The 14,743-nt window shown below is 38.4% G+C and overlaps 1 protein-coding gene across 2 annotated transcripts in view; it reads left to right on the top strand.

The window, feature by feature from the left end:
• Nucleotides 1-5,058, top strand: part of negr1 (neuronal growth regulator 1) — a 161,044-nt gene extending 155,986 nt beyond the window's left edge. For both annotated transcript variants that reach the window (XM_042483651.1, XM_042483650.1), the window contains one exon: nucleotides 1,500-5,058. In XM_042483651.1, the coding sequence (XP_042339585.1) occupies nucleotides 1,500-1,600 (101 nt within the window). In that variant the 3' untranslated portion in view covers nucleotides 1,601-5,058. The remainder of the gene's footprint in view (nucleotides 1-1,499) is intronic.
• The last annotated feature ends 9,685 nt before the right edge of the window (nucleotides 5,059-14,743 follow it).

The raw sequence follows: 14,743 nt of genomic DNA, 5'->3' as shown, positions 1-14,743 counted from the left end.
AAATACACAAGGACAGAGAGGGGGGTAACGAGGGACAGGTGACAGCAGGGTTGGTGAGGAACAGGTGAAACAAATTAGGGCAGAGCAGACAATAAGGTGGGAAAACACACAAAGACAGGACATAAGACCAGACTCAGGACATGAGGACTGAACTTGCAAAATAAAAGGAAACAAACCAAACATGAGTGAATAACATGAAACAAGAAAAAACACAATCAGAAAACCCCAAAAAGTGAAGTCCTGGAGATAAGACCGCACACAAAAACCCATGATCATGACAAAATTTGCATTGCAGAGTTCTATTTTGTTCATCTTTCCTAATCCAGCACTCCCTATTGTGCTTATATAATTTTATTCAATATGTTATCCATAATTATTGATTCTCGCTCATATGATTTTTTTATTTTTCACTTTAGTCAACATATGTTGTATTTAAATTTGCTTAATGTGACTTGACTTCATTAATCATTTCATGAACAGTCCCATTTATCTATGACCGTCCAGAGAGGCCTGACCCCCGAGGATGGGAACCACTGGACTGAACTGCCTGTATGAAGTAGTTAAAAGTAGTTCTACCTAAACAGTAGCAAGCTGCTTATTCCTTCATACATTAGCATTAACAATCTAAAAATGCAATGTATGATAGCATATCGGCCACAGGGGCCTATTTTTCTGCTGAATGAGTACTTTTAACCCTTTGAAACTGGGGAAGATTAGCTTGATTCTTTTTCAAAAACATGCAAAGAAGGCTATGAGCAACTTAAAAGGGATTGACCCAGAAATGAACAAGAAGTTAGTAAAAAAAAAAAAAAAAAAGTTGAAAAAAAAATGAAAATGACCAAAAAAGGAAACGACCTTAGTACAACTGCTTCAAAAATGAAATAATTCTATAAAAATGATTTTTGTGTAATTATGTAATGATGATCATTTTGAATATAATTCTCTGAAATTTTTCCCCTAGCTTTAAAAAAAATTAAAAATCTGAATCTACTGATTTCTTGCAATTTGCAAGACGTTTCTTGCCAAGTTGCTATTGTCTTTTTTACGATGCTCTTGTAAGAAAACAAAGCAATTTGTTCAGGATTAAAAGGTTTAAATACTTGTGAAGAGCGCGAGAATGCACCACAAGAAAAGTCAATCCAAGCTTCATAGGGTTAATCTGATACATAAAGTGCATTCTACTGATAATATTTCTACTTTTATGTAGGATTTTAAATGCATCACTTTTATGTGGTGCAGTTTATTTACATTGTGGTGTTAGTAGTTTTATTTTAGCAGGATCTGAGAATGTCTGCTTATAATTTGCAGTAAAGCAGCGGTCTTATGGAATATAAGTTTCTCTTAGAGGCGGACAAACCAACTCATAACAGCCAAAGTGGTGAAGTAATTGCAGTTTTTACAGTCTCATTTGGAAGCACTATACCAAGCTGACTGCGGGCTTTCAAATGGTAAAAGTGCAATCACAACTAATCAGAGCTTCTCTTGTTTCCTGCCCACAGCGCCCAACACTGCACCCTATGGGAGCACAGGAAGCGCGCACGTCCCGCTGGCCTGCCGATACCTGGTCCTGGCTCTCTCCTCCTTCATCAGCGTGTACTAGCAGAGGCCAGCCCAGACACAATGACTGTCGAGAGCATTTATGAATCCCTTTTGACATTGCTGATGGCTGGAATCCAATCTGGTACAGTTTGTTGAAAAGCCGTGATGGGGAAAAATAATCAGCGTTACTTTGTGTGGGGAATTTTATTTTTTCTTTGCTTTTTGGTGAAATTTTTGTCATGTAAATACTATGATGTTTTTTTTTTTATATTATTCTAATTATTATTCCTTTCCTCTTTTCTGATTGATTGACCACCTTGTGAATCAGTGCTCACCCCCCTCCCCTAGCCCCACCCCACCTCCAATCATATCAAAAGTCCCCAAACTTTCCCAAATGAGTTACTTTCATGCCTCTTTCTCTGGAAGGCGATGGCGCAAAATTGACATTATCATCCATTTTTGTACATGGCTAAAAAGAAGCAATTGTGCCAAGTCTCTCAGTACACAGAATTACCATACCAATGTTGTATTGAATGTATTATGGGTTGTTGAACAAAGGAAAGACATTTAGATTCCTAACAATACAAATTCTGATTATGGAGTGTGCTTAAAAAAATACAAAAAAAAAAAGGAAAAAAAATCAAAAGAAGAAAAAAGGCAGGGCTTTGTCAGGACCTGTATTGTCATGATTACTCAATAGATGGATGAACAGTGTTGAAGGTGTGCTTTGTTGTATTCTGAAATGGGTCCTTCAGTTACTATGCCTGCCTAACAGATTTGATCAGGCAGCCGTCAAAGTAGCAAAGTATACTGTATTGTATCTTTATATTTTAATATAGTGTAGGCTTTTGTTTTAAAGTGGGACCAGCTTTTCTCATTCGACCAAGAACATTAACACAGCTCATGACTTTGTACAGTTTGAAGGGAGGAACATTGCTGCCCTATGTTTACATTTCTCTTGAGAATATAAATACTACAGTATATACTCCGTTCTTTTTCTTTCAGAGAGTCCACATATATCTGTGAATGTCACAACAAACTGTTGCGAAGAATCAGCAAGTTCAAGTGTTGTAAGATGCAGTTCTCTGAAACATGCCACCTCCAGTGGGCGTCTGAATTTGTTGTTCACCTACTGATCATCGACTGGCTGAAAACCCACAGCTACACGCTGTAGGTTGCTTGAATTTTTTGGCTTCCATTTTTGGCATGATATTTAGATAATGGACTCTGGGAAAACAGCGTTCTGCAGCACAATATTTGACTCTGCTGTTTTTCTTCACAGATAATTCACTGCTTAAATATATCACAGTCTCTTTTTACAGTAAATATATCTACTTCATTGCAGCAGTTAACTAAAAAAGGACACCAGAGAACCAAAGGTAATATAAATTACGATTTTTGGCAAATACATTAACATATGATATGAAAAAAGTACAATAATAAAGCCTGCTTTGCCTCCGATCTAATTCCCTCTCATCCTAATTATGAGCAAAAAGCTTATGAACATTGGTATAAACATGGCCTAAGGTGCTAACAGCTCTTCCAAGATGTGAGTCCATTTTATTCAGCCGATCAGTGTCCACAGGGCCAGTGAATGTCCAGCACAGAATAAATTAAACCATGAGGTCGTTCAATAGGAGATAATGTGGCTTTTTGTTCACTGAAATCAACCATATCAAGGCTCGAAAACAATGTTTTGTCAGGGTTTACTTTCTGACAAGACTGTCATGGCATATTCATCCTTGAGTATCTTCAATTCATGGTATAAACAGAGATACTGTACTGTAATGCCTTAATAGTACCATAGACATCAAATTAACCTCCTTTTGAAGGACACTTCCAGAAGCTCTCAATAAGATCCAACTCATTTGTTTGACATGTTACTGTTTATTGAATGTTCATAAAACAGTAGCCGACTCTTTCCAATTAGGCGTCATATTCAGTCAAAACTAAATTTCTCAATGTATGGCTCCTGCAGGTATTTTTAAAGAAGCCAGTTGCATCTGATAAAAAAATGCAGTATTTGTCATACAGGTTGTTTGCAGGTCTTGTTTGGATTTGGATTGTGTTATATTCTCCCCCGCGATCGAGGGACTAACAGTTCACGCAGTATTTTCACCTGAACTTGTAACTGCAAAACCTATAGAGAAATAGCCATCGCAGTTAAAAGACTTAAAGCACAAACACTGTTATTAGTTTTACGTTTTGTGGTGATTTGTTTTCAAGGTCTGCTAAACATTTTTTTTCTTTTATTGTTTGTACTGAAATTGTTATCAGCTTGTTTTACAAATTATGAAAATACTGCACCATATGATCTTGTTTAAATGTTAAGGTATAATGAAAGTGGGTCAGAAGTATATTTATTCTCTTCCTTTATGAAAACAATGTATAAAAAAAATACATTTAAAACATGTAAAACTGGATATGTGACATTTATTTGAATGAGGCACAGTATGGCATAGTTTATAATGTTGTCGGGTTCATTTAGATGCCATAACTGTTGTTGATTTTTTGTCAGACGAGTACATTAAAAAGAACAATGTTTGCAATCAAATTACCTACTTTTTGAAACAGAGAGGGTGTGAACCAATATAACAGTATTATAGAACAGAATCAATGTGTGTATATTTGGAGAAAAATAGGATACCTTTTGATCTTTAGAGCCAGTGTGTAGTCATAGTTTTCACACACTTGCGTGTTTGACGATGTGCAGAGAGTATGGTTGTGCTGCATGTCAAAGTTAACCTGTGTTTTTGAGGTGGCCATTTTACAAATATTCATACTTTTTATGAATGGAACCAGTTGGTTTTTTTTTTTGTTTTGCTTTTGTTTTTGGTTTTTCCGAAACGTTTGGTTCTTAAACCTGGTCTAAAAATACATACCTCCTACAGACCAGCCAGCTATGTTTGTTTGTGATTTATTTGAATCAACTTTTGCTGATAAACTAAAACAACTGTTATTCAGAGTCATAATGATTATTGTGGCACATTGGTGACAGTCTGGAGTTGTGTTGGTTGCTTGTCTAAGCAGCCAAGACCATGCTAGTATTCATACTTATGAAATGTACTGGATGTTGATTATTTTCAATAATGGTATTAACAAGTCCCTTTTATCGAATCACTATTATTTGCAATAAAAGTCTTCATGTTACAATATAAACCCACATCTGAGTTCATGAGCACTCAAAGGGGTTGTCATGATAACTGAGACAGGGTTTGAGCCAGAGCGCGCTGTTATGACAAAGTCCTCCTTAAAACATAAAATGTCTTGTCACTACATTCTCCCTGCATCCAAATCCCCCCCTTGAAATCAAGGCAAAAATCAATGCTGTAAGCAGGCTTCTCAGTTTTAGATTTTATAAGCTGTATCATAATTTACATGCGTTGTCCGGGGACTGCCAATTGTTACAATGGCCTAGAAATTTGAAGCCCTCTTAGTCCAAAAAATGTTCCATTGGACTGAGAGCCTGTTTCTCAGACAGTCTATTATCCTAAAAACAAATAGCCATTGTTTCAAAATGTTGTTTCTTCCAAAAAAATACACACCAATAGCCAATACCAATAGCCAGATTTTTTTTTTTTTTTTTTTTGATGTTTTTGGTTTTATCTCTTTTTTTTTTCTTTTTTTTTGTATTTTACATTTCTGTAAACCATGGATATGTTACATTTGTCAAAGATGCTGTGTTGATTTGAGTTTAGGTATAGGCAAAAAAAAACCAACAACTTGATTTTGATCAGAACAAATCATAATTTGGGTTGAAACACCCACATTTGGTGGCAAAAATGTTGCTGGAAAAGCAGATATGCATTGGTGAAAAACGCCCAGGTTCAGTGGCGCAAACTGAACATAGTGAATGCCTCGTAGGGTCAGTAAAAACACCCATGATTGGGGAACCAAACGCTGCTGGAAAATGCCATGATGTGTTGGTTCAAAAAAAAGAAAGCCCTGTGATAATCTGGCAAACAGTCCAGCGTGTAACCTGTCTCGTCCAATGACAGCTGGGACCCTTAAGAGGACAAGCGGTTACAGACAATGAATGAATGAATGTTGGTTAAACAAAAAAACTTTGTTAGCTAATGTTGCAATAGAGAGGTGCAGGAATGAGCCCGTAAACCTGAGAATAGGTCAGCATTTACACTCCCCGTTTCCTCCTCTCAGAGTCTGTGGGGTTTTGGTGAGATGCCTGAAATAAGGTCTGATTTTAACGCTCAAACTTTACTAAGTTTACACCATCCTCTCCGGGGAAAGTTACAGGCGGAAAGTGCCGTGTTTGGTGGCCCATCCACAATACCGTTTCCTTTTTTACTCCCATCAGCACATGGGCTGTGCATACTGGCTCATCATTACATAATATGTATGAATTTTAGTTTATTACTTTTCATAGGAAAACGTAGCAACAGTGCATGAAAACAGCCTGCAGAGCATCATCATGCTGAACACGGCGTTACAGCTTGTGATCGCGACATTGAAGTCCTGTGACCATAGTGACATTTATTTATAGCCAAACGTTAAGTGTTTACTTCTGGCGATTGTATTTAGAATTCAAAAATCCTGAAAGTGATGTTCATATGTGAGGCTTATCTCGCTGAACTTGTTCGCCACAGAGCTTAATTTCTCTTTTCAAAGGGGAAAAACCTATTGGCTTTTGGTTGAGGGAACCAGGGCGAAGTTCAGTTTTGTGTTGGTGTCATCCCCGCAGCACTCTGCTGGATCAATTTAGGCTTCATTTAGATCATACCTGATATCTTCAGCTGTAATTGCCAGACATGACCAGATTTTTGTCACTATTACCAGAAGTGGACTGTTAAAAAGCAGTCATTACTAAATATGTTTTTAGCTATTTAGGCTGCATTAAATTGTTCTGTTTTTTGGATACAGATAAATTTAAAACTCTTCTGCCAGCGGTACAGTTAAACCCCAGCGAAACAAACACAGCTGGGACTATTCTTGACTTAAGAGGCATGAGGGAAATATCAGTGTGTTTCTACAGTGTAGCCTGAATTATTGAGTCATCCTAATTTTGCCGTATCATGCATATTTGATCCCCTCCCCTCTGCCCTCAGATGCTGTACAAATCCTCCTGAGCCCAGATGACCAGAAGCTACAGTACATAGGATTAACCACCGTTTGCACTGCGTCCTCATCATTAACTGGAGTGTGTCGCTCAGTATATGTGATCTGGAGATATTTACTAACATAAATCACTGCACACTCAGTCCCATAATGCATCCGATAATACCTTTTCCCCGATAGCACAAGGCTCTCAAGTATCCTCTGACCTGAATACGCTCCCGAATAAAAGATCCGCGGTTGTGTGACCTACCTCATAAAAGTTCAGTAGAAAAAGTCATGTTGATGTACAAGCTAAAAAGAGGCCACGCCACCCACCTGCAGAGATCACCGCCTCACCTCGCGCTCACGGCCAACAGCAGGGGAAAAAAATCTCTCTACTTTTAAATTTAAGATAAGAGGATTTTAAATATTCATGCTAGAGCGTATTATTACGGCCCCACATTCCCAACCCTGAATTTTTAAATTGTCCATTTTCAAAGCATCCTCCTCCTCTCATCCTGATGTCTCAGAATCATTTTGTTCTGTCTGCATTTATCACATTTTTGGCTTTATAAAACAACAACAGCTGTTTAAGTCTTGGAGGGGGACAAGTACTGTACTGAATGTGCCTTTAAAAGTATTTTATCAATCTTAACCAACCTTCATTTAAAGCGTTAACGCACCTGTACGCAGTCCACTTAACCGTTTTCACTACATAGTTAAACTTTAAGTATCTCAACAAATACAGCACTAATTAACAGTTATTCTGACACATTTAACCCCAATGTAGCATAGAATACAAATGAATTAAACAAAGTTAAATGTCATCGTAATTAAAATGATTAGGATTAATGCATAGTTAAAGTGTAGTCATGTGTGTTTATCTTCCAGGGAAACAGAAGCAGGGTTCAAATCATCCTCCGCCTGGTTATTGCCTGTTGACACAACTCTTCCCACTGTTTGTTTTCACTTCTTTAATATGGGCAGGGAAATATTTGAAAGGCATGCTTATTTATCGTCTCTGTGATTGACGTACCGTACCTGACACTATCTAAACATTTTCCTGCCGCGGAAAGGGAAAAAACACAAACACAGCTTGTGTTTAAACAAACAGAATTATTTTGCAGATGATGTGCGACTGGGTGTCACTGTAGGAAACATTGTGACAAACTCAGATGGCTGTGACACTCTGCAACAGGAGCACATAAGTGTGTTGCCAATAAAACGCTGATGAGGTGATTCAGTATGTTGCAAGTGACATTTACAGTCTTAAAAGGCAGACGTGAATAAATACCGACAATGTGTTTTTTATTGCAACGAATGCAAATGCTCAGTGTGTGTTTTCAGCACAAAACGCTTTCGTGTGTTGTGATTTCACCACTCAGTGCTGAATGTTTTTATTCTGCAAATTGATATATGTAAAACCGCATCATCCTGCAGCAAAAGTGAGGCGACGTATATATACTGTAGGTTATGGAAATGATTAGCATGGCGTCAAAGTGCTGTTCACAATGGCGTCTGAGGCCGGCGTGAACAGAGCAGAGAGCCGAGGAGGTGTAAGAGAGGGATTCTTCCTGACCCTGCGGTTAATGAAACCCTTCCTGTGCCTTTGTCAGTTTAAACTGTGAGATTGTGTCATACTACTCACTGGAGCAGCCGCCTGCCTCCCGCAGTCGCCATCCCACTTCCCTGAGCAGCATACTGAGTTGTCAGTATCAAAAAAACCTCTGTTTCTTGAGTGCTAGCATTCAGTTTGGGAGATATGTTTGTTGCACAGCGGGAAAAATGCTATCCCTCCTGTCAAACATAGGCAGAAAGAGGAGAAAAAAAATTGAATTTCTTTCTCTATAACCAGTCCCCAGGCAAGTTTGATTCAACTCTAAATGGAAAAAAGTTGAAAAAAAAAATGTTTTTGAAATAGGCCTCTTTCTTTTCTCTCAAACATTTCAATTGATACGAAAACGGTGATTTCTGACTGGCTTGACTCTCCATTTTCTTTGAAATCCTTCTGATAGTGTTGCTGGCAGCTGCCAATGTAGGGAGGGGCTATTTTAAAAAGAAGTTGCATCAAGTATTTGTCAACCAGTCCCTCATTATTTCCACTGAACTGGAAAATAAGTTGCCAGCCAATGATGCAGAGCCTGAGATAATGCCCGGGTTTAAAAGCGAGCTATCTAAGCCAGGTCTCTCCATGACGCCAATGACTAAATCACACTCTGCAATGTGTTTTCACGTAAAGCTCCTGGGCAATTGTCAGTTTTCATGAAGGATTGAGCGGGTTTGCCATGGAGAGAATGTCATCATTTGACTGACAGTAAATGTAATCCTGTTTCATTTGTTTTCATGCGCCGGCAGGCAGATTACACATTGTTTTATAGACACTGAATGACACAGCAAATCAGTTCTTTGTAGCACCAGTTCATCATGTGTGTCTTCAGTGTTGTGTTTGTTTCAATGGAGTGACCTCTTGTAGAGTTCAAGGTAACGAGGTGCAGCATTTCTTCTGTTTGTTTCTGTAAATTGAATATATTTACTAATGCCATTTTTTTTTCTTTTTACAAAAATTGGGAATGGATATTTTAAGGTTGACGGGAACATCCTAAAAGTTTCTACTTTTATTTTACTTTTTTTTAATTTGTTTTATTTAAATGTTAAAATCATCATGCTGAAAAATAATATAATGACAAACCTGGAACGGAAATGTTTACTTCAATGTGTATGAAGGTCCTTTAGCCACCAGGGATATAGTTGTACATTTATAGGCTCTAGATCACTGGAATGATATATATGGCTTTAAGTGGCATTGATATATCTATATATAATATATATAAATATATATTGATATTTGTCCAGAAATAAGAAAATTCATGTACTTTAATTACTTTAAAGCTTACAATGTGTATAGCACGTATGCAAGTCCATTTTCATCATGTTTGATGTAATTTTGTAGCAGTGGTTTGATACTAATAAATGGCAGTTGATGATGGAATTGTAGATTGTGTTTGTGTTGAACTGATGCGACCTTCACAACAGCGACGCTCTGCTCACAACAACACTCTGAGGCTTTTATATGTGTTCAAGAGGAGAGGGTTTGACTGAACACACCCGCTCTGGAGCCACACTGGAATAGGATCATTTATTCATAACAACATGTTACAGACTAAAAATATCCAAATCATCCATCTAATGAGCAGATAATTTATGATTAGAGTTTCCTATGGAGAAAAAAAACTTTTGATTTATTAGCTTTTAACAAATGTGTCAATTTTAATGCTTTATTTGTTTAGTTGTATCCTTTTTATTAGTGATGCTTGAAGTTTTGATGACTGGTTGCCAATTTAAACCCTGATCAAATTGGTTTGGCCTCTTTCAAAAACATAGGTAAAAATCAATGTCAGCACTTTAAAATTAGCAGGGAATTAGTAAAAAAAAAAAAAAAGAAAAAAAAGTTAAAGAAAATTACCTGAAAAAGGCAAACAAGAAAACTACAAAACAAGACAAAATGACAAAAACAACAAAAAACCAAAACAAAAAAAATTATACTTTTTTCTGTAACATTAATTTTAAAATATCAGTTTAATAATTTTACATATAGTTTTCAGGTCATTTTCTTGTCACCTTTTATTCATTTCTTGCAGTTAGCAGGACATTTCTTTTTTTTTTGCATTGCTTTTTTTTCCTCATATTTTCTAAAGGAAACAAACCAATTTGCTTAGGTTTCAATAGCTTTTGAAAGGCATCTCAACACAGTATAAGAAAACTGATGTCGATCCAGCTTTCTTGGGGTTAAGGAGCTAAAAAAAGTTACAAGAGAATTACCTCAAAATAGGCAAAAAAGGATAACAACAAAAAGAAAATGACCCAAAAAGTGCTGAAAATTTAACAACATACATTTGTACAATTTTTTGTGTGTAACATAATTTCAGATACGCATGATTAGAATCATTATATTTTTATGTATAGTTTTCTGGAAAATCCTTTTCTAATACCCCTCCCACAATTTCATAAAACTAATTTTCAGGTCATTTTCTTTTCACTTTTTACTCATTTATAAAAATTTGTGCGAAGTTTCCTGCCAGGTGGATCATTGCCTAGAAATCAAACCAAACTGATCAGTGGCTCAACAAACTTGAGAGTCTGGAGTTTATGGGCTGTCCTGGGTGGACTGTTCTGCCCTGACAGCCCTTTTCTCCGGCCCCTCTGAAAGCCAGTTACAGTGGCAATGGGGAGTTTGATATGATGACAAATGGTTAAATCCAGTGGCTGAATTATTGACTGGAACCAAAATGTGAGGACAGAATTCCTCTGGGGCGAGAGTTGAGTGGAAGCTGCTCTACACTCTAATTGCCCCCCGCCCACCTACTCGTTCCTGTCTTGGCAGCGCTGCGCTGAGTGTTACAGAGCACTGATGAACTCTACAACACACTTTAAGTGTTCCAATAATTAAAGCCCACTGAGATTGTCAAGATAATGCACCACACAACAATAACCTGCGTAAATTCAAGAGACTTAAACAACAGGTCTGGTCACATTGCTTAATTGCAGTGTTCTTGCAGTCGGCATAGCCTGAAAGGTTTTTTCTTTTTAATGTGATGGTCTAGCCTTTCACCTTAGGAGACAGCTGAGGCAAGTGCAGACACTGTGGCTCTGGAGAGAATATGCAAATGTGAGGAGATGGAGTTTATGATCCAGAACTACTCTGCTCTGAGATGGAACAATAAGCGACGGCAGCTGAAGTCAGGAAGGAAGAATCTGTAAAGTATTTGTGAAATATAAGTGAGAAAAATGAGAGCTGCGTCTCAGGCGGATCCCTGCTCTAACATGGCAATTAGGACGACTGTGACGAGCCGGGTGGCCATTTGGACGTTATGCCCTCTGACTTTGACGCAGCTGCTTGCAAGAATAAAGCGGTGCTGTTTTGCATTTATTTCAGATATGTCTGTTGATGGCATTTCAATAGCAACCTGGAAATCATGTGTAAATATGACTAATTTGCAACAGTAAATACGGTTTGATAGAGATGTTATGCTGCCCTGATAAGGTTTTTTATCACATAATTAGGAAATGTTGCTAATGAACAAAATGTTAATAACCTCAGTGCAAAATCCTCTCCCCTCTGTGGTGGAATGAGTTACTGAACTCATCTCGGACAGCAGAACCACTCTGTCTTAAACACTTTCTTAAAAAACAAGACATTTTAAAGCATTTCACATCCACATTTAGCAGAAGGTCATCACCATCGTGCTGGAGAGGCTGTGAACACACCTGTCCCTTTCCCGTCCCTTGCTTTTATTTAGAGTGTTTTATCCCTCTGCATCATCTTCTGGTTTGGTATTGCTACAGAGGCACAAAAAAAGTCTCTCGGAAAAACTGTCACAACTGCCAGTAAACTATTGGAAATCAGTTTAGCAAGCATCGAATGTGTACAGAGACAGAATGCTGACAAAAGCAAACATCATCGTGGGTGACCAGAGGCATCCCCTCGCCTCCTCATTGAACTTACTGCCATCAGGGTGACGATATGGTCCTCCTCTGTTCGCTAAAACCACAGCTGAGTTTTTATGTGTTCCACATGCCATTAAATTTTAAACGCGTAATGCACTAGCACCTTATCCCTCATGTACTCCTGGTATCACAAGATGTCCAGCTGGTCTGGTCTGTTCCCCACCACAGAGTGCTTGAATGAACATATGTTTGTCTGTTATCCTTATGTATGTCTACTGAAAACATTTTGGTGTGTATGACTTTTATAAGTCCAGTATGTGTATGGTGACTTTGTGTTTGTGTGCTAAAATGCCCTTATGATATGCTGCAAACCAATTTCCACATGGGGACAGTGAAAGTATCTTTCTATCTATCATATCTTTTGTAGTTGTCCAGAATTAGTAATGTTCCTCAGGCATGCTGAGATCAAAAACAGGTTAAACACTGATGTGCTACTGTATTCTAAGAGATGTACCAGCTGTTGTGGGAACAAATATGTTTTTAACAATATTTTTAGTTGTTTGTGTGGAAAATAATAACTCTTTGCTGGTGACAAAACCATCCAACCACAATCAGACAGATAGAAGGGACACAAAAAAGTGAAAATTGGCCTTTTGTCCCCACAGACTACAGTCAACATGTCATCTGTCCTTGTAAATAATCATAGATTATAAACATATTTTAATGCATTTAACCCATTAACTATATAAAATAATGGCTGTAGCTACATGTCATCACCCATAGGATTGTTAACTCCTGTTTTATAGCCTTGAGTTTGGTATTTTTTCCGTCTTCTTCTTGTTTTTTGTTTTGGTTTCTGTGCTGGAGCGAGGGGGTGGATCTGACTAATTAAGTGCGTTAACATGAACATGAATAACCTGTTTATGTTTTCTGAAGTATCCTGTTTATGTGTTTGATCATGTAAATACAGTCTGTTCTTATTCCCAAGTTATCAAATACTAGATGGGGGTGAGATCCAAAAGCTAAAAGCTTCTTTTCAATGTCACGACGTCAGATGAGAAAGCTCCCAGACAGAACCTTTCGCAGTGTTATGATATGCCGCCAGACGACCGGACAGCCAGACAGCAGCAGCATGATTCGTGGATGGTCAGCGTCAGTTGAGAACACAGCTGGATGGAACCTGTCGCATCCGCATGATACGCCCCGGATGGTGTCAAGGTCCCTATAGGGCAGATGGGAGGGGCAATGGATGGATTGAACAAACCATGGACTTTCATGCGGGAGTTTGGTGTTCCCTTCCCATCTGTGATGTGTTTTTTTCTACACCTACTACACCTCCCTCCCCTCCTCCAGCCTCTGAAAGAAACCGGGATCTATATGGGGAAAAAGAATAACCCAATTTCTCTGAGTTCATGTAAACACTATATCTTGAATATGAACATAACCAGGATAAACGTCATAAACGGGTTATTCATGTCCATGTCACACTCATAGACAACTTAAGCTGCTCAGACAGCATGTCACTCTAGTGGCCCTGCCCTTAAATATACACACTTTAACATAAAGCGTTTTAAAATTTAAAGTGCAATTTAAAAAAATTGAGTTATATAAAAATTCAGCTCCCATGCAGTTATCATAAATGTTGAAATTAGCTATTGAGACCAAAATGTTTTTTTGTACCAGACTGTAAACATGTTTATTTCTGCTGTAAAGTGGCCATGAGAGGAGTTTTTGGCACATCTGAGCTGGCTTCATTTTTCAGCCCGAGGGTTTGCCACTTGATTTAACCAACAGATCCACTGGTTGTACCTTCTTTCATGCGAGCATGCGTGCAGTACAATATGTACATATTAACATTTACGTATGAATCTTAATCAGGAGCCCCTGCCATGATCCTAACAGGGTTCACACCAGTATGCATTATTTTGCCCCCCAGGCTGCTATTTTCAAGACCTACTATGTGTTCAATACATCTTGATAAAATGACACAGGAGTATTATTTTTATGTTCATTATGTGGCCACCACAGCTATTCTGCCGCAATTCTCTTGCAAAGTAAAAATGCCAAAGCGTAGACATATTGCGTTGTTCTAACCGTACAATAAACACGCAATCAGTGCACACATTTGCAGTTTCATCAAGATGTAGTAAAATTCAAACACACAGAGTCGGGGTGCCTTACATAACCATAAAAGTAAGCCTGGCGGGTGCTGTCATCAAAAGTGTGCCTGCAGCCGCCTTCCTGAGATGAAAAACAAATGAAACACTTTGAGGCTGAGCTGATTCCCCTCCCGTTCTGCAACTCCATCTGTCACTCCAAGCGACTTATTCTGAGCAAGAGTGCTTTCCTGCATGACCTCCATCACAGCGGCGCAAGATGAACGAGGTGGGTCTGGTGTCTGTCCTCTGTCTTCTCTGTGCCAAGGCAGCAGGGGCACCGAAGCATCGAGAACACCTGCAAACTGAGAGTAATGAGGCAGCAGGCCGAGTGGCCGCCCATCCTCCCTGCACTAATCAATCCAGCTAGCCATTAAGGGAACCAAGGAGAGCTGCAGCTAGTTAGAGAAAGCTTCAGCTCCATACCACCATAAACTCTTCTCTCTGAAGTGGTCATTTGTAGTTTCTATAAGATGGTCATTAATTTTATGTTTCAGTATTGCACATTCCACTGACCACATCTGTGCATTTTTGTTCTGCTGTTGATTAAA

Source organism: Plectropomus leopardus, chromosome 3 (genome assembly GCF_008729295.1).
Source record: "Plectropomus leopardus isolate mb chromosome 3, YSFRI_Pleo_2.0, whole genome shotgun sequence".
In the NCBI taxonomy this organism is placed as follows: domain Eukaryota; kingdom Metazoa; phylum Chordata; class Actinopteri; order Perciformes; family Serranidae; genus Plectropomus; species Plectropomus leopardus.
This window is presented reverse-complemented; position numbering and strand designations above follow the sequence as displayed.